The 22,207-nt window shown below is 35.6% G+C and overlaps 1 protein-coding gene across 1 annotated transcript in view; it reads left to right on the top strand.

Moving 5' to 3' along the window:
* Positions 1–22,207, top strand: part of shank2b (SH3 and multiple ankyrin repeat domains 2b) — a 971,122-nt gene that overhangs the window by 211,973 nt on the left and 736,942 nt on the right. Inside the window, exons 5-7 of the mRNA XM_028793812.2 lie at positions 4,831–5,034; positions 6,133–6,204; positions 10,208–10,316. Coding sequence (XP_028649645.1) covers positions 4,831–5,034; positions 6,133–6,204; positions 10,208–10,316 — 385 coding nt within the window. The remainder of the gene's footprint in view (positions 1–4,830; positions 5,035–6,132; positions 6,205–10,207; positions 10,317–22,207) is intronic.

The raw sequence follows: 22,207 nt of genomic DNA, 5'->3' as shown, positions 1-22,207 counted from the left end.
AGTTTGCTTCTTAGGCACAGGAATAAATGTGGATTCTTTGAAGCAGACAGGGACCTTGCATTGAGCTGAAAGTAGGGGTGGGTATCTTAGGGTTATTCATGATATGATATCACAATATTTTGCCTCCGATAATGATAACATCTCGATAGTTACTGTTTTGCCATAATCTGTAAATAAAAAGACATTTGTCTCTGATATCATCACAATAACTTATTTACTGAAAGAGAAATACTCAAACAATTCACCATCTTAAATTTTATTAACTATAGCTTGAAAATGGTATTTGGCTAATTCTGGCATTTGGGAAAAGCAGCCTTTGACACCACTGTGTAATAAGTCTCTTGCATATCTTCAGAAGACAGGAAGGGGAGAGACTTAAATCTAGCTGAGGAGATGAATAAGGTACTTTTCTCTTCTGTGGAGACAAATCTCTTCAATAAGTCTCTATGAATGGCATTTGTAATGCCTCTAATGAGAGGAAAATCCTCAATGGTGCTTTTTGATGGAGATTGTTGGGCTGTCGTCTTCACGCATAATGTTTGTTATCTCCAACTTTGTGTTGAGGGCCTGCTTCACCTTCTCAGCATTCGAGATGTCTGGGTCACTCAGACCGCACACATCTGAGATGTTCTTTCTTACCTTTAAAATAAGGTAGCATTCATTACAAAGCTACCATTTTAAGATTCTCAAATCATTTAATTACAAATGAATATGTACAGATCTCCATTATTAATCTGTTCAAATTATTTTTATTTCCGTAAGAAGCATATGCCTTATTGTGCACTTATTGTTTATTTTGCAAGCCATCTTGATGAGGAGTCCTCAATTCCAAAGCACTTTTTAAAAATGATTCAAAACACTCACACATATCCCCATCTCCTCTCCCCATTTCATCCCGCCCCGAATTGTGCCACCTGCCTTTCCAACTCCATCTGCCCCCACCCTCCATAATAGATTCTTCTCAAAACTCAAGTTATTAGAAAGCATAATCGCAGCCACAGTACATCCCTTTTTCACCCCATGAAACACTGAACCAAAGCTGCACAGTTTCTGGTAATCCTTATTGGCAGCGTTTCATTTAAGAGAAGCCTAGATGTATGACAGTTGCATCCTCTACTATTGCTTGGATGGTTGCTAACGTGTGAACACACTTCTTTACGTGTCAGCTATTTAAAAATGACAGTGCAGCATTAATAGTGTCCTAACTTTTATGTAACAAAAGGTGTAACTAATGTATATTTTGGTTAGAATCTATTTCTAGTTAGTTTGGTATTTGACTTTTTTATAATTTATTTTTTATTTTATTTAATTTTATAATTTTAGTCTGATGGCTTTGATAAATGATTTTTGTTAGTTCACTTGTTGATTCATTTCCTGATCTTATTCACTATTAAAAAAAATATATATATATGATTCATTAATTGGGTATGTTTTCCAGTCTGTCCATAACAAGGACCATGGTCCTCTTATTTTAGAGCTCAAATCATTATTCCCCCCAAATCTAACTCAGTACCTACTAAATAATCTTTTACACCTTGCTGATGAGTACATTATAAAGTTCATCTTCCCATTAAATTATATTTTTTAGAGAACAATGTTTCTTCGCAAATTTTTATGGGAATACTCTGGGAAACACAAGTCAGTTTTAAGAGGACAAATTATCTTGAATATTTCATAAGAAAAAGAGAGTGCTAACTAGAAGGGCATCTGAACTAATCACTACAATTTTTATACCATTTCAGGAAAATGCAAGGCAAATGAGGCTCTCTGACTCTTTAGCAAAAGACTTCTCTAGAATTGGAATTTAATATTTTCACTGCAAAATAAACAAAACCACATACCTTTATATCACATTTTCAATTTTATGAGCACAAGGAAAAGGCTAGTAAGATTTTAGAACAAAAAATACATAAACAGGATGTTTAAAATGCATATACAGTGAATACAAATGTGCTACAATCAGGGAGCACTAAGGAATAATGGGCACATTTAAGAAACATTGCAAGTCCTTATAGTTGTCACAGTGTAAAGAAAGTGAGATTCAAGGTGGAGACTTCCTTGTTGAGATACAAATGCCATATCTTGATACTCCACATAGAGGAGCTTGGCAAACCTTTGAGGTCTGAAATTCAGCATGCGTGGGTTAGTGTCTTATCTTTAGTTGAAAAACTTCTAATTTGCTCAGATTTTTCTGAAATTATATATTAAACAATATTTTAGTGAAAAATGCATGCATTTTGTACACTGTGAACATACGATTGGATAACTGATGTGTGGATTATAAGACACAATTAACATGAGATTTTTTAATTTTTTTTTCCATGGATGCTTTTCACTTCATTTGTTGTTGTACAGCTATAGACACCATTGGCTTGTGTTATATCATTAACTTTTTTTAATATTTTTTCATAGTGAAAAAATGAGATTTAAATTTTTTCTTTGTAATCATTATAAAGTCCATGAGGAAGTAACATATTATTTTTTGGTGGCATTTTCCTTTAGTGTAATACACTCTACAAAATCATAATTACTAGTTGCTTATAATCTTTGAATCCAAAAGTGTGGAACTGTGCTGAAGTCCACCTATCCATCCATCACTAAACCCATGTAATCCAGGTCAGAGTTGCAGGGTCTGGTTAAAGTATACAGCTGCACAAGGAGACAATGAGAGAGTTCTTTGAGCACTTTCTATTTTTGCAAGTTTTTTACAGCACAGGTAATTCATGTTAAACATTCACATATAGAATTGTTGCTAATATTTGACACTTAATGGATATTTTTCATATATTGACAAGCTCTGACCTTTACCTGTTGAAAGAGGAAGGATGAAAATTAAAGAAGGGAGGCAACACTAATCTGTACAGAGGGAGGGACACACAGAACTGACTAATATAAACCCTTAGAGAATGTTAGTCAGCACTTGCACATTTTCTAAATCTCCAGCATGCTTACAGTGCGAAGGTAAACCAACCCTCAGCAGCTACCTGCCTCATTTAGACATGACTTTTCCTTTTCTATAATAAGAATACAAAGCAGTATAAAGAAAAAATTAAGATTTATTTCACACAACCTCCCTTCTCCAGCTGACAAGCACAATTTACAAAAAAAAACACCATGGAGTTCATAGTCTCCCAAACATGATTTAATGCTTTCAGTAGACAGACTACACATAGAGAAATTATGTGTTTTTGTTCACCCCAGTAATTTGGAGCTTATTATGACTTCTAACTAGTGCTACCAGGGTGCCCACTTGTTATATATATTTTAGCCCAGTACATTTAGAGTATGTATTCTTGGCATGGTATATTTAAGGCAAGGATGCCCTTGAAAAGCTGTACTAAGTGCGTTAATTTTCTTCTGGCCCGCTTAACGTAGCAATAGGAGTGTTTTATGTTGTAATAATTGGCACATGGAGAATACCTCAAGTATGCCACAGTAGGTAGAGTCATTTTTATAATTTTACCAGCAGGGATACCTGACCCTGCCTGAGGTGGAATACAGTGCAGGTATGGTCACTAAATAAATTTCCACAGGGAGAATAATTTTGTCTGTTTGTTTTTGTATGTGCTGTGTTATTTTACTGTGCTTTTGTATGATCACATAATCCCATAATCCTCTAGGGAAAAAAAAGTTTAAAAATTGATGTCTGTTATATATCCTAGATTCAAGATGCCCTACATTTTTTGTTTCTAGAAAGTAAAAGTAAAGCGCTCAGTCTATATTAATTGGTCTACTCTGAAAAACGCACACAAGAAAGTTAACAGTATAACCCAGTTTCCATTGCCATGGTCTAACGTATTTTCTTTTCTTCTAAATAAGGCTTACTCTACTCATATTCATGTTGAAAATGGATAGATATTAGATAAAATGTTAAGAAATGTTTATAATGACTATAAAAATCAGAAAGTGATTTGCCACATTTATCATGAATGAAGCATACAAAGTTGCCCAGAATTTTAGTAAATGTATTAATTCAAGTTTTTTCAAGTGCTTAGACTTTTTGATGCAGAAAGAAAAAAATAAAGCATATCTCAGCTAAACTTTTCATGTTCAAGTCTTTAGACCAGATTCAATAAGCAAGCAAAGGACATTTTATTATTTGATTAATCAAAACTTCACATTTTATGAAATAAGGGATTTCATGTATAATACTTTTGATGAAAAATTTCTATGCCAAAAACCAGATTTGAAATCTTATTTTGGCCTTGAAATATGCCCTTTATGTATAGATTGTAATTTATATTAATAGTTGGGATTGATTTAGGGACAGAAAGAAACAGTATTGTTTTGTTTATCCCTAAACACATTTTTTTCTGGTCAGCACAGAAGACAGGCTATAGTCAGGACATTAAACAGCATGCAGTTAAAAATTAAAAACCTACATCTAATGGTGCTCAAGACATACATAAAAAATTTATTACTAAACATTCTACCCGTAAATAATTGCCCTGTGATACTATGCTGTAAGTTATTTGAAATTAAATAAGTGATTTAATTTACCTGTTTATAGAGTATTTTTTGTGTAGTTTCTATGTATATGTGGCTTTTCATACTTCTAGACTTCTGATCCTTCTTCTTGTGTTCAGTATATTATCCACTGTATGTGTTCAACTCAGTTTATTTTTGTATAGAAATTTTCATTTAGTGCAGGATTAGAGCACATATCTATTTATCTTCTGTCTCCACTACTGAAGTTAGCGTAATTTAATTGTATATTGTGCTACTGCATGAGCTCTGTAGTTTATTTAATGTAACTTTCTAACCGTCACTGTTTTCTACCACAAAATTGTAACTCACACTGTACTAATTCTAAAATTCTTTCTTAAACAGAAATGTATGAGATTCAATCCAGATGCCACAGTGTGGGTTGCTAAGCAGAGGATTCTATGTACTCTGAACCAGAGTTTAAAGGATGTCCTCAACTATGGCCTCTTTCAACCTGCTAGCAATGGCCGAGATGGAAAGTTCTTGGATGAAGAACGGCTGCTCAGAGAATATCCCCAGCCCGTTAACAAAGGAGTTCCTTCTCTGGAGGTAGTGGAATTCTTAGCTTAAAGACAATGAAACACTTTATTGTTATACGATCATTTTGTTTTAAAAAAGCTTAACAGTTTAATAAATATATATTGATTTACTTTCAGAAACTACTTATTCTGGTAAAATATTTCAAAAGGCCATAGCTCACCTTGAGGACAGCAGGCACAAGGCAGGACACAATCACTGATAGGACACTAGTCCATTGCAGAAAACAATCATTCATATACCTACATTAAACCATCAGTTATAAGTTTAGAGTTACTGGCTTATCTAATATACATATTGCACAATGTTCTATTAAACAGTCTAGGTAGAGAAGACCTGCAGTCAAACAAAGAATATATAAATCCACTAATCTGGTATTTCTAACCAGAAATTTGGAGTTTTGTGTCCCATAAAAATGTGCTGTGCGTAAATATATTTATATAGAGATGGAATGTGTTAAACTAGAACTTACGTCATAGACTGGAAAACAATTTCTATTCGAAGTCTTCCATTAATCTAGAGTATTTGTTATTTTGAGATAATAATACTGTTTTTTTTGGACACTTAAAGGTCACAGGTTACAGATTTTATTCTGATTTATAAGAAGCAATGAAAATGTGATCTGAAGGCTGAAAATAGAATGATTATATGAACAACACATTTTTAAAATGCTACTATAAATAACTAAAATGTCATATTTACTTTAGATAAACTAACGCACTATCTTTCGGTGGCAATTTTTTTTTTTTTTAATTTTCTCATTTGATGAGGCTAAATTTGGTATAGTGTGAAAATGACCTTCAGTAGGTTGTTGCTTCACCCAAGGTTGGTTACAGCCTTGTACCTGGTACTCTAAAGGGTTGACTCTGTTTCACCATGAAATTGATTAAATTGGATTTGACTATGGGTTGATTGATGTATTTCTTTTGTTGTTAACATTCCAGGCCTTGCTTAATAGTTGTAAAATTGTGAATGCTGCCTATAATTGTCTCTTACAGACAACAGTAACTACCATGTCTTCACTTTCACTCCTGCTGTATGTATGTTAGTTTATTTTCAGCAGTACTTTTCCTTGTAGTAGGTAAATCTTATTTTGTGTTTCTTACTCAGTTTCGATACAAAAGGAGAGTCTATAAGCAAGCAAACATTGATGAAAAGCAGTTGGCCAAACTTCATACGAAGGTAAGTCAAAGCATTTTTACTATGTTATAAGTGTTATAAGTGTAATGGCTTTAAATTTGTGTTTTAAAGAAAAGGAAGTTTATGTGCTTTTAGGAAAGAACACATGTAAATAATAAGTTTACAGTCAAAGCCCAGAGATGAAGGGGCAATAGGCACCCTTCGTTTGAGACTGGATAAGTGAAAAGGCAAATCTCCTGAATAATTCTTTTACGTTATTGTTGATGGCTGTCTACAGGATATAGACAGTTACCTGTCTTGCAAAAGAGTCACCTGCTTTGAAGATCAGATTGCTTTGATTGGTATCTCATATCTCGTAGTATTGTGATACTACCTGCTTCCTTTGAAAATTAACGAGATTTGAAGACATTTGTTTCTAATTAGCATACAGTAGTATATGTACTTGTTGACAGCTAACAACAGTGTTGGTGTTAAATCTAGGAATACGTGTTTACACTATTGTTCAACAAAGGAAATTGGTATGTGCCATTATTTCAGTGATCATCATTTTGATCTAGGCAGAGATTGAAGCACTTACTGTATATGCCTCTCGGTAAATCAGAATAAAGGCAAGTATGGTCAGTGATTCCTAACCCTGTAACAACAGTGGCTTGTACCTGGCCCAGGTTCCCTGAGTCCGTTAACATAAATAAACTACTTTATACCAGAATAATGGTAGAAATGTTTGACTTCATACAATAAATAACAAAATTTTATGTAATACGTTGCAATATTTGATTTAATGAGATGTTTTATCCAGTAAACAAAATGACTACAGATTTTGAAATAAATTCTTGCAACTGTGAAAATGAAAACCTTACTTATTTACAATATTACCAAGTTTAAATATAGTGAATGACAGCAGCAAATGTCTGAAGAGGATTTGAATAAACTTTTCCTACAGTTGTAACCTTGGCATGGTCAAAAGGTTGAATGCCAATATCCTTAAACCTACGTTTTCTGGAAATGTGCATTTCTGGTTTTATGGCAAATTTGCTAAGAGGATGTGCCAGATAAACACTCTCCTGATAATACAGAAAATCAAAGAAAATCATGCCCAGAACAGGGACACCGGGACTCACTCCACAGCCAGGGGGAGAATTGGAGCCTGCCAACAAGTAATTGGGAGAAACCAGTGTGGAGGATTGCCAGCTTTCCAGTCCGGCCCTCACCCCCAGGCCGCTAGGAGGAGCCCTCCGGACAGCATATTCGTGCCCCGAGTTCCAGCAGGGCCTCATGGACTTTGTAGTGTTGTGACACAGCCCTGCTGGATACCTTGGGGGCCGCCAGGAGTCGCTGTAGGGGGGCTAGTGGGCTCTTGCATGCCCTATAACCCGGGAGTGCGTGTCAGTCACGTGACTGGAGGAAGCGACGTGCTCCCGGGATGAAGAAGGGGACTGTTTGCCCTGACCCGGAGGGAAATGGACTTGTGGGTTGTGCTTGGAACCACTTCCGGGTCAGGAGCTATAAAAGGACTCTGGGAAGCCCAGAACATTGAGCTGAGCTGGGAGGTAGGAGGGCGAAGTGTCTGGGAGTGGAGGATTGTTTGTTGGAAGAGTTTATTGTAGTATATGAGTGTGGTGTGTGTAGTGCTTTGTGCACTGTACAATAATAAAAATAATATTAGTTGTACTTTCACCTGGTCTCAAGAGTGGTACCTGAGGGTTCAAGAGGTGGACAAACGCTATATCTGCTACACCAGATAAGAGTGGAGGACTAGGCATGCTAAACCATGACAACAGAAACAGGGTCTTGGAATGTGGAAAGCAAATTCACTGGAGATGAAGGAGCTGGAACTTATGCAGAGTTGTCTTTGAAACCAGACTGCCTGATCAATGGTGGTTTTCATCCTACATTGTATTTGCCCTGTGAGAGAGAACTAGGCAGGAGCGGGAATACTCACATACATTTCCTGCTGGGTGTCATTTGGAATTTGATCCGGTAGCTAAGAAGGTTGCCTCAATGTGACTTCAAGGCAGTGGTGGAAAGTAACATATCACAATTACTTTGATTACTGTACATGAGTAGGTTATGTTGGGAATCATACTTTTTAAATTAGTTTTAAATGCAAATGCTTTTAATTTGTAAAAAGTGTTTAATAGGTAGCATGTCATTAATTTTGCCCATCTCTAATTGCCATTAACTTATAAAGTGCATTGGAACAGTATTCATTGAAGAATGGTATTGAATAAAATAATAATTTTCTCACCATATTTTAGCAAGATATATGCCTGTGCATCCTTAAGTATTTGGAAGTATACAGCAACTACATAATAAATTCAAGTGAAGTTCTGTTTTTAAAAGGAAATTAGAAGTGTTCTCTTTAAATTAGTTTCATCTGATTCTTTTGTGCATGTAACTCACAGGTTTTGCTTTCACCAACTCAGGATTTCACAAGTGGTTAGAGGGGTAAACTCTATACTAGTATGATTTTGTTCTAACTTGGATGACACATTCATACTAAACAATGTGATAACCAATAGAAAACTGAATAAATGTGCTTTGGGGCAGCAACTTCATACTTTTTTGTTACCCAACAGCACTTGGAAGAAAAAATAAAAGTAATTCAGCAACATTCAGTTTTTTTACATTCAAGAATTTGAAAAAAATATAGTGAAATGTTGTGAACTAGGGTACAATACATACAACTTGCAAATTCAAGCAGATACATTTGTGGCTAGATAGATAGATACATAGAGTTCCAGAAATGTTTTAATGTTCAAATAAAGGAATGGAAGTACAGTGAAAAGATTGGAACACAGTAAGGGTCAGAATCAAAGCCTTAGTGATATTTAAATCATCAGCATCCCAAGTTAGTACATTGTTCAGCTCGGTGCTTGAGATATTCCAACTATTGCCTATGGGCTATTCAACACACTTACAATCGATTCTAAGATAATGTACCCAGATAAAGTGTAAATCTGCAAAACATGGACAGCAGTATAGGGGGAAAAAACAAACGGCAGAGTTTACTATGTATTTACTGATCTATCTTAAACAATAAAAAAATCTGATTATCCAGGAACAATAAAAGAAAGGCTTATATCATAACCACTAACAGGTAAAGCAGTAGTAATTATGGTAGCCCATCAATCTCACAAATAGCATTTATTTCTTATGCTTATTTATATAGCAGCTGCCACTTAATATTTAAATTACTGCTGGTTCACTCATATTCTTACCTCAAGTTATAAAAGTCACTTTACTTGAGAATTGTTCATTTACATATTACTTACAAAATCTAGTTTTATTTTTTCTGCTAAAATTTCTAATTTATTTACAATAAACAAATCTGAAAATCCCAATAATATTAACGTAACTTATTTGTCAGTTAACTATCTAATATTACAGTGCTTTCATTTTGTCTATATTTTCTATGTGAAAATGGTTTTGTAGTTTTTAAAATCATGGACATTTGATATGTTACAGACATTTGATTTTTATTAGATTTGTAAAAAATGATTTCAAAATTATTTTGTGGCATTATATTAATTGTGTTTTAATTGCATTAATTTTTCTTAAAAACCATTACCTTTTATTTCCATTATACCATGTTCCATGTGGCCAAGCTACTGTGTCTGCATTGTGACAATGACATATCGTGAAGACATACAATTAAAGACATATTTTTCTCATCTGTACTTACTATGAAAAAATTAACAATATAAGACTTCTGCTGGTGCTGGACATAATCTGTATATTATATTTAAAAGAGTTAAATTACCCTTCATTGTATAAGTGTGTTTCTATTTGCAGACTCCTGTGAAATAAGGTAACATGTGAAGGTCAAAGTATTGCGTAAAGTAACAGTTTACCTTTTTGACATACTCTTTGGTGTTTTCCTGAGTCAACCTATCCTTTCATCTGATTTAAGCAGAATGAAAGGAAAGACTTTTCTTTAGAAGAACAGCATTAAACACAGCAGGAATAAATGCTCTCAGTCAAAAAGCTTTTGTCATCCTTCAGGTAACTCACAACTAAATTGTTTTCTGTTTTGATCTTTTAGGCCAACTTACGGAAATTTATGGATCACATCCAACATCACCAGATGGATAAAATTATCAAGATGCTTGAAAGAGGCCTTGATCCCAATTACCATGATCCTGAAACTGGCGGTATGATAATACACATTGTATTCCAAGCTTTGAAATATATTTTATTTCCTTTTTTTTTTTTTTTTTTTTTTAAGTGTTTTAATTACAGTATCAGTTACACTGAAGAGAAGAGTGAGGTGACCTATAATGATGTCTCTTATTTCAATCGTCTAGTCAAAAAGTTTATTCACTTACAATATTTTCATAGTATTTTTATTCTGCTACACCACACCCGATGTATATGTAGTGTGTCACTCCTAAGTTTGTTTTGTATATTGTAGATTCTTGTTCACTTAGCCCCAACATCAGTTTAAAACAAAATGAGGATTTACAAGATTTAAATAAATCTTGGCTACAAAATGTACAAAAAATGTTTGTGTTTGGTAGGAGAAGACTCCTCATTTTGAAAGCAAGAGAAAGTAGTAATAGTTTTGTTTATCGTGATGTCAAAAAGAACAGCTGGATTTGTATATTCAGATCTAATCTTCTTTTCTTCCTTTTAGCATTGCGTTTTTGCATTCACCCCCACTATTATATAGAAGCAGAAGCAAAAGATAACACTTTCAGTATAACTGTGTCCTTTAACAACAACAACAACATTTATTTATATAGCACATTTTGATACAAATAATGTAGCTCAAAGTGCGTTACATGATGAAGAAAGAGAAAAAATACAAAGTAAGAATTACAATCAGAGAAAACTAATTAACATAGAATAAAAGTAAGGTCCGATGGCCAGGGAGGACAGAAAAAACAAACAAAAACTCCAGACGGCTGGAAAAAAAATAAAATCTGCAGGGGTTCCAGGCCATGAGACCGCCCAGCCCCGTCTAGGCATTCTACCTAACATAAATGATCAGTCCACATTGTATTCAGGGTTCTCATGGAAGGACTTGATGATGATGGTCACATGGACTTTTGGCCTTTAACACTAGAATTACCAGAGCCTACGAAAAAACTCGTATATCCGGCCCACCTTAAATCGCTTCTTAAATCCATTCACACCTCTCCGCCAGCATCCTTTGTCCTCTAAATGTGCTGATAAAAGACAAGCTGCCAGCAGCTGGCTATTCCATCCCCCCACCGACTTAGAACGTGAGCGAAGTTTTCCCAGCTCACGCCTTGATTGATTATGTGAGAGTGAAGTGGAGTTTTACAGTGGAAATAAGAGATCATTATTCTAAAGTAATCTGTGTAAACACATTGTTAAAACAGAAACTTTGTCATATTTTAGTAATAAATGTTACAAAATGTAGTAGGCATAAACTATAGAATGTGTAAAGCCCGAGTTCCAAAGATCAAATAAACACTTTTACAAAAGCTTCAAGTACAATACAACAGCCTCTGTGGCGTAGCGCGTTAAGATTTGCCTCTTACAGCACAACAGCTCTGTCGCCTTTCAGACCTGAGTTCGATTCCCCGCTAGGGATAAAATGTTGCTTTTTTTTTTTTTTCTTTTTAACCTCAAACGGACATAAAATTTACAAATTGGTATGCACTGTCAGTTAATGAGATCGTTATATTTTCATGTGGGATGCTCCTTTTAAAATATTTTTTTAGCAATTGAGACTGCAATTAACAGGAACAACTGTCCTTATAACTGTTATTTTTAAGATCCATAACACACAGACAGACGAGCACTGCGTAATAGGGAGACAGACAGGCAGAGATATATAAATAAACAGGGAAGGCACATGTACTGAAAGAAGAAAAAAGATCAACGTGCGTTGTTCCTGTAGCACTGAATGAGCTCACCCGCTCTAACATCACCCCTCCCCCCCATCTGACTCTCTAAGCAGAGCCAGCTTCTGTAGCCGAGGATCGGACCGCCAAGGTCCCCGCCTTCGGCCACCACCCAACTCACACTGCACCCAACCTCCTTGGCCCCTCCCATAGGTGGTGAGCCCATGGGAAGGTCACATTAAAAAGATGTACAATTAAAAATTGTTGTAATATTTTATATTACAGCCTTACAGTGTGCATATAAATAGTAATTTTAACACTGGTGTATAAAGTACACTGCACGGGTGCTTGTGAAATGAGAAATGGTGCGAGTAGTTAAGGGTTAAAGTGCAGCTACTTTGCAAACTACGCTATACTGCAACATTAAGAATGTTGTTAATGTAAATCAGCAGGATGCTTTTTTGATATTTTTATTTTGTTTTCTTTCAGTTCTCCACCTTCCTTCATTATACATTTACACAGCAAACCTTGACACAAGAATGGATGATTAGAAAAATATGAAATGAATAAAAAGGCCTTATTTATTTTACCTTACTTAATTTGATAAGCCATATCTGTCTTTGGAATTTTTCTCACACTTGTGCATTTTCCTTTTTGTCACCTGCAATATATTTAAAACACTACTATTTTTATTTATTAAAATATTTCTTATTTTACAAATAATACATTTATTTTATTAACTCCTACCCAAATGTTGTTCTTTCTAAATATCTTAAATTTTCACACAAGAAGCCATGCAATATGTTCTTGTTTCACATCAGACTCTAGTCAGTATTTGTTTTGTTTTGCCTTTTCTCGTACACTTTTGTGCTTTTGCATCACTTTTTTGTACTTTCTTTAAATTCTACTCTTGGGCAGTGTACACTTTTTTCTGCCTGTCTCTGAATTAAATTTTTGTGTAAAGTTAAATTGATGTGCCTTCTCCAAGACCAGACTTGCCAACTGTATTTATTTATTTTGAGGATTACTTTTCAATGAGTACATTATATTGCAGTATTCAGTACTACATCTTATTAAAACAGGTCACACACCCCACCCCTTACCCACCCATAGAGCTCAGATATACAGATGGAAGCCTAATTTTGTGGTCATCCATCATGCTGTAGTATTCAAAAGGTCAGCAGTGCCTCAGCATGCTCAGTTATTTGAAGGCAACTTTCATATGTGACAGTCACACTCTAAAGAAATCTTATATGCTTTCTTTAAAATTCATTTAATTTTTTTCTAGTTTTAATTGAAATAAAACTAACTTTTCTCATTGTTTTATGGCAACTTGGTTAAGATTCTTTGGAGTAAGAAAATAAGTCATGCCAGCAGTGAGCTATAACCTATCACGCTACATTTTTCATTAATTAGGTGTCCCATTGGGTAAAACTCCAAACAGTGTTGCTGGAATAAAGTAGGGGTAATTCTGATCCCAATAATGTTTTTATATGAAGTCAACCCTTTTTATTCTATTTGTCTTTATCTGATTTTTCCATTTAATGGGTTCTTGGTTTTTAGGCAGAGATCCAGACCATATGTTTGCTGTAAGACACATTTCATTTGATATGCCTCTGGAAAAAAAAAAAGTTTTCTTGTGTAAACAATCATTCTGTGGTTGACACCTTTAAGGTTTGAGCCCCCTGCTACTATTCACATGCTTTTGTTCACCATGATGTGCTTGTTCAATGCCTACACTTATTACTAAATATTTTTATTTTGAAAATGGCTTCAAAAAAGATGCAAAAAAAGGGAAAGCAGTTGAAAACATGGTACAGTTTCTTACTTTTTCTTTAACATAAATTTCAGAGCCACATTTTAAAGCATTAGAACTTAAGGAATTTAACTAATGAAAAGAGATCCTTCAGTTGTTAAAGCTTCTTTGTTTAGCTAATAGCTAAGCTGTCCCAAGGTCATATCCAGATACCTCTTAAAAGTTATCAAAGTTTCTGATTCATCTACATGATTTAGTAGTTTTTTCCATATTCCCACAACACTTTAAATTTTGGATTTCCTCTCAATTTTCTCTGGTGTCCTTGAGTGCATAAGTCATCATTAAGGTGAAAGAATTTAGACAGATCTATCTTATCAATGCCTTTGAGAATTTTGAAGACCTGAATTATATCCTTAATACAGTCTCCTCTAGAGCATTACACTTCACTTCAAAGGTGCAATGGAGTCTTAGTGCTAAAAAATGTTGCCTCTTAATAAACCGTGCAGAATAAAACTGTCCCCCAGAGAAAAATTACTGCAGACCCCTGTCTTAATGTGTTAAATGTTTACTGGCTACAAAGAGCTTTTTGACCTGTAGAAAGACGACACCACATTTTACAGGCTTATACTGATTAATGTTTCCATAATTTGGAAATAAGATACTATATGAAACAGTGCCGAGAATCTAGTTATGCTCATTGGTATATGTGAGGGTCAGCTGTGAAAAGGCAGAATGAGTTAAAAGTGTATTTTCTAACGTAGGCTGTAGAATTGATATCATGAAAAATGAATATTGAAACAATATTGAAATTATTTCAATCAATATTATCAGTATTTTGATACCTTTGACAACCCTTGTATAGTCTCAGCATAACGTCCCTTGATTTATGTATATTCAACAGTTTTCATGATGTAACTTGACTTATTTTTTTTACCTTTTTAAATGCAAATAGGGCTGCAACTAAATATTATTTTGATAATCAATTTGTTGGAATGTAAAAGAAAATTTAAGACTTATTATTTTAATTTGAAATTTTATGAAGTAAGTGCATAAAGCTTTTCACCAAAAAACAGGTTTGTATAAAATTTTCAGAAAAGTATTTTTTAAAAACTAAACTACAGTAGATATTTTTAACAAAATATTAGGTTTTATAAAACATTAATATAATTAATTTAAAGTAAACATTAATAAAAAAAATAAAACTTAATAGCACACACAACCAATTTTCTTAAAAACACAAATGTTTTCAATTGTTTAACTTAATTAAACTTGCTAACTAAAGTGGCTTATGCTTTTATAATCACATTCAACCAACAATTCAAAGTTAAACATGTAGTTTGAGTTACAAATTTTTTTTTTCTTTTCTGTGAAAGCGGCCATTTACTGGCAAGCATCATGCAAATATCTGACCACCGCAGTATACCACCCCGTAAGAGTCTTTAGCACCCTCATGACTTTATTATTTTCTTTTTTTTTTTTAGATCTTCAGCAATGTTTGAAATTAATTCAGCACAGTGAACATCTTTGTCCTATATTGGGGAAATGTCCAGACTATTTTCTTTTGCAACAAAATAAGTGGCTTCATTTCTGTTCTTCCTTTGCTATGTAATATGCAGAGTTTATTTTACTAAAATGATATTTCTTTTTGCATCGTCACTCTTCTTTTTTGTGTCTGGAAATCATTTACTACCACAGATTCTTTGGCAAATTTGCTTTCAGCCAACACACTGCCACAGCCTGCTGCATGTCATTTGCTGTTGGGAGTAGATGTTCGTGTTTGAAACTATGTGATCCTGCCATAGAATCTGTTTAATCGGCTAAATTAGGCTTGCTGCAGCAGTATTTGAACATCATTGTGTCTTCCCAAATAATGTTAAAATCATCCATTATTACTACTTCCTCTTTATTGCACATGTGTCTTTTTTGATCAAGTAATATTGCATGAAATATCAGAATGCAGCGGCCTGTAACCACACCTTTCTTTCTTTCTTTCTTTCTTTCTTTCTTTCTTTCTTTCTTTCTTTCTTTCTTTCTTTCTTTCTTTCTTTCTTTCTTTCTTTCTTTCTTTCTTTCTTTCTTTCTTTCTTTCTTTCTCAGAGCGATTCTGACATGTTCCCTGTTTCTATCTTGAATTTATGGGCCTGAATGTTATTTTTCACATGTAGCTCCACACCCTTTTTTTTGTCCTTTTGCTGTTAGACATGGCCACCATTCTGGTCAGCCTGGAAGGCGAGCCTTCTGTCTGTACAAGAGTGGTATAGACCAAGTTTCTCACTCATGTTTCTTGAACATAGACTAACGTACAGATGCATTTCCTTTAAAGACCTCATTAACAGTTTCTTAATTAGGTAATTGAAGATTAAGCTTGTTTTTTTTTTTAGAATGGAAAAGATCAAGGCTTGGTGGTTAAGAGTGTTTCAGTGATATTTGGAGACATTGGTGTTTTGTTGTGTTTTGTCATGTTTGGCAAATGGCTGGGGATGGTACCTATACGGGACGCCTGGAAGGACTGGAAGAGGCTTTACGCCTCCTCCGGACCACGAGGGGGCAGCCGCCCCTGGTTGGTAGGGGGACCACGGGAACAGAGCATGGAAGCTCAACCCTATAGGGGCCTGTGGTCACCGTCAGGGGGCGCCCAGATGCCTGAAAAGCCTTGGACGTCAGCACTTCCGTCACACCCGGAGCTGCTGGCGGAAGGATTACCAGGGACACCTGGAGTGCTTCCGGGTGCTCAGCCGGCAAGTGCCGGCGGAAGTTCATCAAGGGGCACCTGGAGCATATCTAGGGCAGCGTCATAGGGTCCGCCTCCATCCATTCATTAGCTAGAATTGGGTGGAAGAGGACAGAGCTCGGAGGAGAGGAGTGGAGGCGGTCGGAGAGAGAGGCACTTTGAGAGGCCTGGACTTGAGGGTGTCTGGTGCAGGGGCACTGGGTTGTGCGTCATAATTGTATATAGTGAAAATGTATAATAAACGTGTGTGTGGTTTTGAACCATTGGTGTCTGCCTGTCTGTGTCCGGGCTGTTTCCCACACATGGTAGATTCCTATTTTACCCCATTCCCTGCTACATCCCTCATATGTTACACCACCTTTTATATGTATGACCTCAGGCAACAAGAAGGAACATTAAACGAGGCAGGAGAAAAAGTTGCACATTTATTTATATCATAAATATATTTATTATAAATATAAAGAGGAGTACAAATGTTGGCAAAATCATCATAATATTAATTAAAATAATATGACCTAGTTCATGTTAAGCAGCTAAAATGTTTGCTGTAGATTACAAGGTGGCTATGTGTCTCAGTGTTCAGTTAAGTCACTGGTCTGATGTGTTGTGGCCCTGCTGTCTATATAGGGTAGAAGAAATGGCCTCTCTTCAGGATGGAAAATAGCAGAGGGAAAGAGAATACGCTTCTGCATCACTGTTAATTTAGAGGAATCCTATGGCTTTCTTCAATCAGTGTGGGGATGCATTCACCAATGAAACCGCTCAGGACACCATGTCCAGTCTAGGCCATGCTCATTCCTGGCATTTTCTCCAGTTTTAAAGATGCTCAAATGTAGCTTAACATAAACTTGAAGAAAGCATATTCAGGTAATTAAGTCATAAACTGGCTTTTTAAACCTGTTTCTCTTCCAGTGTCATAAATTTATTTGTCTCATCCAGTCCAGGCTTCCTGGGCTCTTTTAATGTAAACAGTCTCTGTATTTCATATTTGAAGCTCACACAAACAAATCTTATGTAACTGGTTACAAGTACATGATACAAAGCCCTCTAGATCTTTGCAGTCTAGTTTTTGGCCTATTAGTGTCCTAGCAGCTGTATTCCCCAAGCCAGCCAGTCAGTTCCTGCTTTGGAATTTCAGGGGCTACCTGCATGCAAAATTTTTGTCTGATAGATTGGCTTAATAAAAGTATAAAATTAAACTTAAAAAGACAATTACACAAATAAAGACAATCTATACAAATATTTATGCTGATAGATTTTAACAGTTCTTAATCTCTTCACAACTGGTTTATTGGTTTTTTGATGGGTTGAGAATGTATTATTGTCTTTCCCTGTTATAATGGGAAATAATATTTTTAGTATTGGACTTGTCATTTTCCAACTTATTTTCAGGAACAGATTAGAATGGGATAAGGAGGGATGACTGTATTAACAATGATTTTGTTCTAATAAGCTCTGAATAGGGGACACACCTAGAATATTTAACTCCATGAAATAGTGCCCACCCACATCACTCTCACAATTAATCCTGGGTAAATTTTGAGTGCTTTGGGTGGGTACATTTTGAGTAATCTGAGTTGAGTCCAGATGTATATATGCACTATGTATCATTTGACTTGGATTAAACCACGTTTTGCAGAGATGGAAAAGAAATGTATTTTTTATTAAGAGCTGACTTCCATTCATTAATTCACTCACTTGTTTCCAGTTTTTCTTAGATTGTGTAATATTGCAGTCTTTTGAAAGTATCAGTATAACTTAGAGATATTCCCTGAATCTTTATAGGAGCTAAAATGTATGATATCTACACCTGATACTAATAATGAAGAAAGTTCAGGAGAGTTGTTTTAGCAAAGTCCATAACTTGCTTATAGTAAATGAAATGTGTTAATTACAGATTATATTTGTGGCACAGTTGTTCAGAGAATGCAGCTTTACTATTGAAAGGTGCCAATACTGAGCTTTCTTCATAGGTTGAGTGTTTTGTGTGTTAGGCATGAAGGATTTCTTTGATTTTGTTGTAAGTTTTTCATATCTCAGGTGTAAAATGTCTGAAGCATTATTTCCATATTGCTGAACATCTGCTTAGTGTGTGTTCGCCCCCCGAATACCCTCCATTATAATATGAATATTCTTAACACAGTAGTAGAATAGAAAGTTAGGTAGTACCTGCCACACTCTGATGTGATCTTTAAAGAATTCTGATTTTTATCTGTTGTTTCTTTGAGACGTTGCGGGATCCCTTCAAGGTTGCTGGAGACTGTCAGTGCTGTGCAGAGTGGAGACAGAACTCTCTGCGTTTTTCCCAGTTGAGTCTGGGATTCATCAGGGGTATTTTCTTGCTCCTACTCTGTTCAATGCTTGCATGGACTGGGTATTGGGCAAGGTTGTGGGGTGCAGCAGCTGTGGAGCATCTGTTGGTGAACAAAGATTCACTGATCTTGACTTTGCTGACTATGCTGTGATCTCGGCAGTGTCAATGGAGGCTCTGATCAGGGCTCTTGAGAGACTGAACAAGGAGTCTGAGTGTCTGGGCTTGCGAGTGTCCTGGATAATAACCATGAACCAGGCCTTTAATGACCTCTTAGACACAGCCTAAGTGTGTATATCTGCGGAGAGAGTGTCAGCCTTGTCGAGAGGTTTACTTACCTAGGCAGTGACATTCATGTCTTTCATGACACTTCCTATGAATTCAGTAGACTGATTGGGAGAGCATGGGGAGTCATGAGGTTGCTGGAAATGGATGAGTGGCGCTCCTGATATCTATGCAAAAGGACGAAGGTCCAAGTCTTTAGAGTCCTGTTGCTTCTTGCTTTCCTATGTGGTTACAAGACACGGACGCTGTCCAGTGACCTGAGACGAAGACTGGACTCCTTTAGTACTGTTTCTCTTCAGAGAATCCTTGGGTACTGCTTATTTGACTTTGTGTCTGTTGAGCGGTTGCTCACAGAGTCCCGAAAGAGGCACATTACCTGGCTGTGGTAGATAGAGGGTTATTTCCGGAGGGTGGGACTGGACTGTTTGTCTGCCTGGGGGTTTGCCAACCAGGATCCCAAGCTTTTTTGTTGTGTGGTGGGTGCGGCAACACGCTGTACCAGTGTATGCTCCCCAACCTGACCTGACCCTGCTTCTTTGTCTTCCAAATGAAAAAAGTTTCAGTTGAATTCAGTGTTTTGTAGCAGCATTTATTAATGTACTATATATTACAGTACACTGAAATGATATAATTACGGAGAGTATTATTTTAACATTGTAAGTTTTCCTGGTTAATTTAAAGTGAACATTTGACTAGAAAATAAGGTCTTCTTTAACATTTGCTGTGAATTTCCTAAAGTGTAATTTCAATCATTTTCTAAGTATATAAACAGTATTTCAACAGGTCTACAAAACTGATCATATTTAATCTCATGTGCAAGGTTGTTCACAGGAAATAATATGTTCTTATTCAAATCTTTATTGAATGTTGAAATTGAATGGTAATTATCCAGTACATTTAGGACATACAGAAGTTGTCAATGGGGGTCAGTATTATAAAGTACTAAGTATTCAGGTTAACAAATACTTTTTTTGCAATTTTTTTTGGCAAAAAAATTATTGAGAGGATACAACCATGTTTGACTTGTATTTTAAAGTGAAGTACTCAGAATTTATATAATTTTCAGAAACTGAAGCAGCAGTGCTTGAGTGTAATAGTTTATTCAATGCACATACATTTGGCATAAACCCAAATGTAGTAATATGGTAAATAGCACAATTCAGCTCAATCAGAGGCTTTTTTGCATCTACAAATAGCAAGAGCACAGGGAGCTCAGTTGCTGCTGAGCTATGTATTATTCTATACACTGAAGATTTGGAAATAATTGTCTGCTTTTAAAAAAGTCATCTTTGATCTTAGGAAATATTGTGAAAAAACACCTTTATTCTGTGTGCCAGGGCCTTGGTTACAATCTTATCATTTTTATTCAACAGGTAGTCTGTCCTGTCAGAAGTGTATCATAATTGTTTTAGTGTGGAGAGAAACAGAAGGTGTAGTGTTTTAGGTTCAAACGTCTCACTTCTAGCTTCCATAAATGTTGCTAGCATTAACAGGCCTAATTTAACAGAGATTTATGTATAAAATTCAGTCAAATAGCTGGCTGGGCTTGCAGCTTTTCCTCTTTTTAGAGATTTAATAGTATCTTCAAAGGATTAAAGTTATATACAGTTTGTCTAAACATGTTGTCTTGGGCTGTGGCATTTCTGTTTTGCTAAAACGAAAATCTGTCCTTTAGCTTAATTTTCTTTACATTCCAATAAGGGAGGCATCTTGTAGTATTCTATAAATGTGTTATTTATTCTCTATGGTCAGTAAATACAGTATGCTTCTGACTGCAATGTTTATTTCTGCAACAGTGTACTGAAATTCATTTTTATGCATTTGATTAGCTGGCATCTTTTCATCTTTTCCTTTATGTTTGTAATAAGATTGTCATGATTTAAATAATAGTTGCTCCTCTTCTGTTGTAGTTAATACATTGAATTCTGATTGCAAAGCCAAACAAATTTTTGTAGAGCTCAGTGGTGGGTGTTCTTAAATAGTTATCTTTGATTAATTCTATAACCCTTCTTGTTTGCAATTTATTTTTATGTAAGAGATTAGTTTGCCCCTCAGATATGTCCTTGGAGCTTTGCTGACATACAGGGTGTCTGCTGCATGCTGATTCTTGCTTTTGGATTGTACTGCGATTTAGGTGCTGTGCATTGTGTGTGAAACTTGATTTAAGTATAGCGTTTGCTTATAATACTTTGTTTTTAGCTGGCACTAAGGGAGCAGTTAGCACTTTTTATAGAATTTTTTCCTTGTAAAAGTTTGTTTTTAACTGCCCCGAGAAAGGACATGCTGTGAGGGAAGGGCGTTTGTGTATGTCAGCAGCATGCACAAGTGAAGTAATGGCAGAGACAGTGTTAGTGTAGATCAGAAGTAGGACAGTAGCAGAGGGGGCAGTAAGTAAATAATTAGATGAGCTTGTATCTGTTAATAGTAAATACATGAGTGGGTTTCCAGTAAAGAAGGAAAATAAAGGAATACTAGTTAACTCAGGTACTTTGTTCACAAGCCAATGAGCCTTAATGCTAGGTGGAAGGCGAGAGTAAAAATTGCATTTAAAAATTAGAGAATTTAAGCAGTTATAGCGTTAATAGTTTAGTTGGGTTAGAAAAAAGTAAGCAGCAAAAATAGTTTATTAGGGAAACAAACAGGCTTAAGGGAAAGTCTGGTAAGAGTTAAAAACTTGTTCTTGCGTGATCTTGAAGTGTGCCAGCAGCAGAGGGAAGATAGCATGTAGTAGTGAGAACATCTTAAACAGTAAATACAGGAGCTTAGAGAAGGCCAGAAAGTATCAAAACAGACACTGCAGTTAAGCGTATATGTAGTTTACATTTAATACTAAAATGGCTCAATAGTCACTTGTGCAAATTTTTATTTTGAGACCAATATAAGTCCTATGTGATGTTTGATTTTTTGAAAGCTGGCTTTGGCAAGGTAAGTTCCTAGGAGCCCTGCATCTGGAGGAGCTGCCAGTGGACCCAGCACTTTCCAGTCTAGGTCACTGAACTTAAGGAGGTGGTGGTTAGCCAATGTTGTAGTAACGAATTAGCAGATCATGACCAGTTGTTATTTAGGGAGATAGTGTGCACCCCCATATTGGCATGGGAAGAGACCCCTGATCAGAAAGTTAGAAACAAATAGGTCAAAGTCAGATG

This window comes from Erpetoichthys calabaricus, chromosome 2 (genome assembly GCF_900747795.2).
Source record: "Erpetoichthys calabaricus chromosome 2, fErpCal1.3, whole genome shotgun sequence".
Taxonomy (NCBI): Eukaryota; Metazoa; Chordata; class Cladistia; order Polypteriformes; family Polypteridae; genus Erpetoichthys; species Erpetoichthys calabaricus.
The sequence above is the reverse complement of the archived record's forward strand: the minus strand, read 5'-3'. Positions and strand labels throughout refer to the sequence as shown.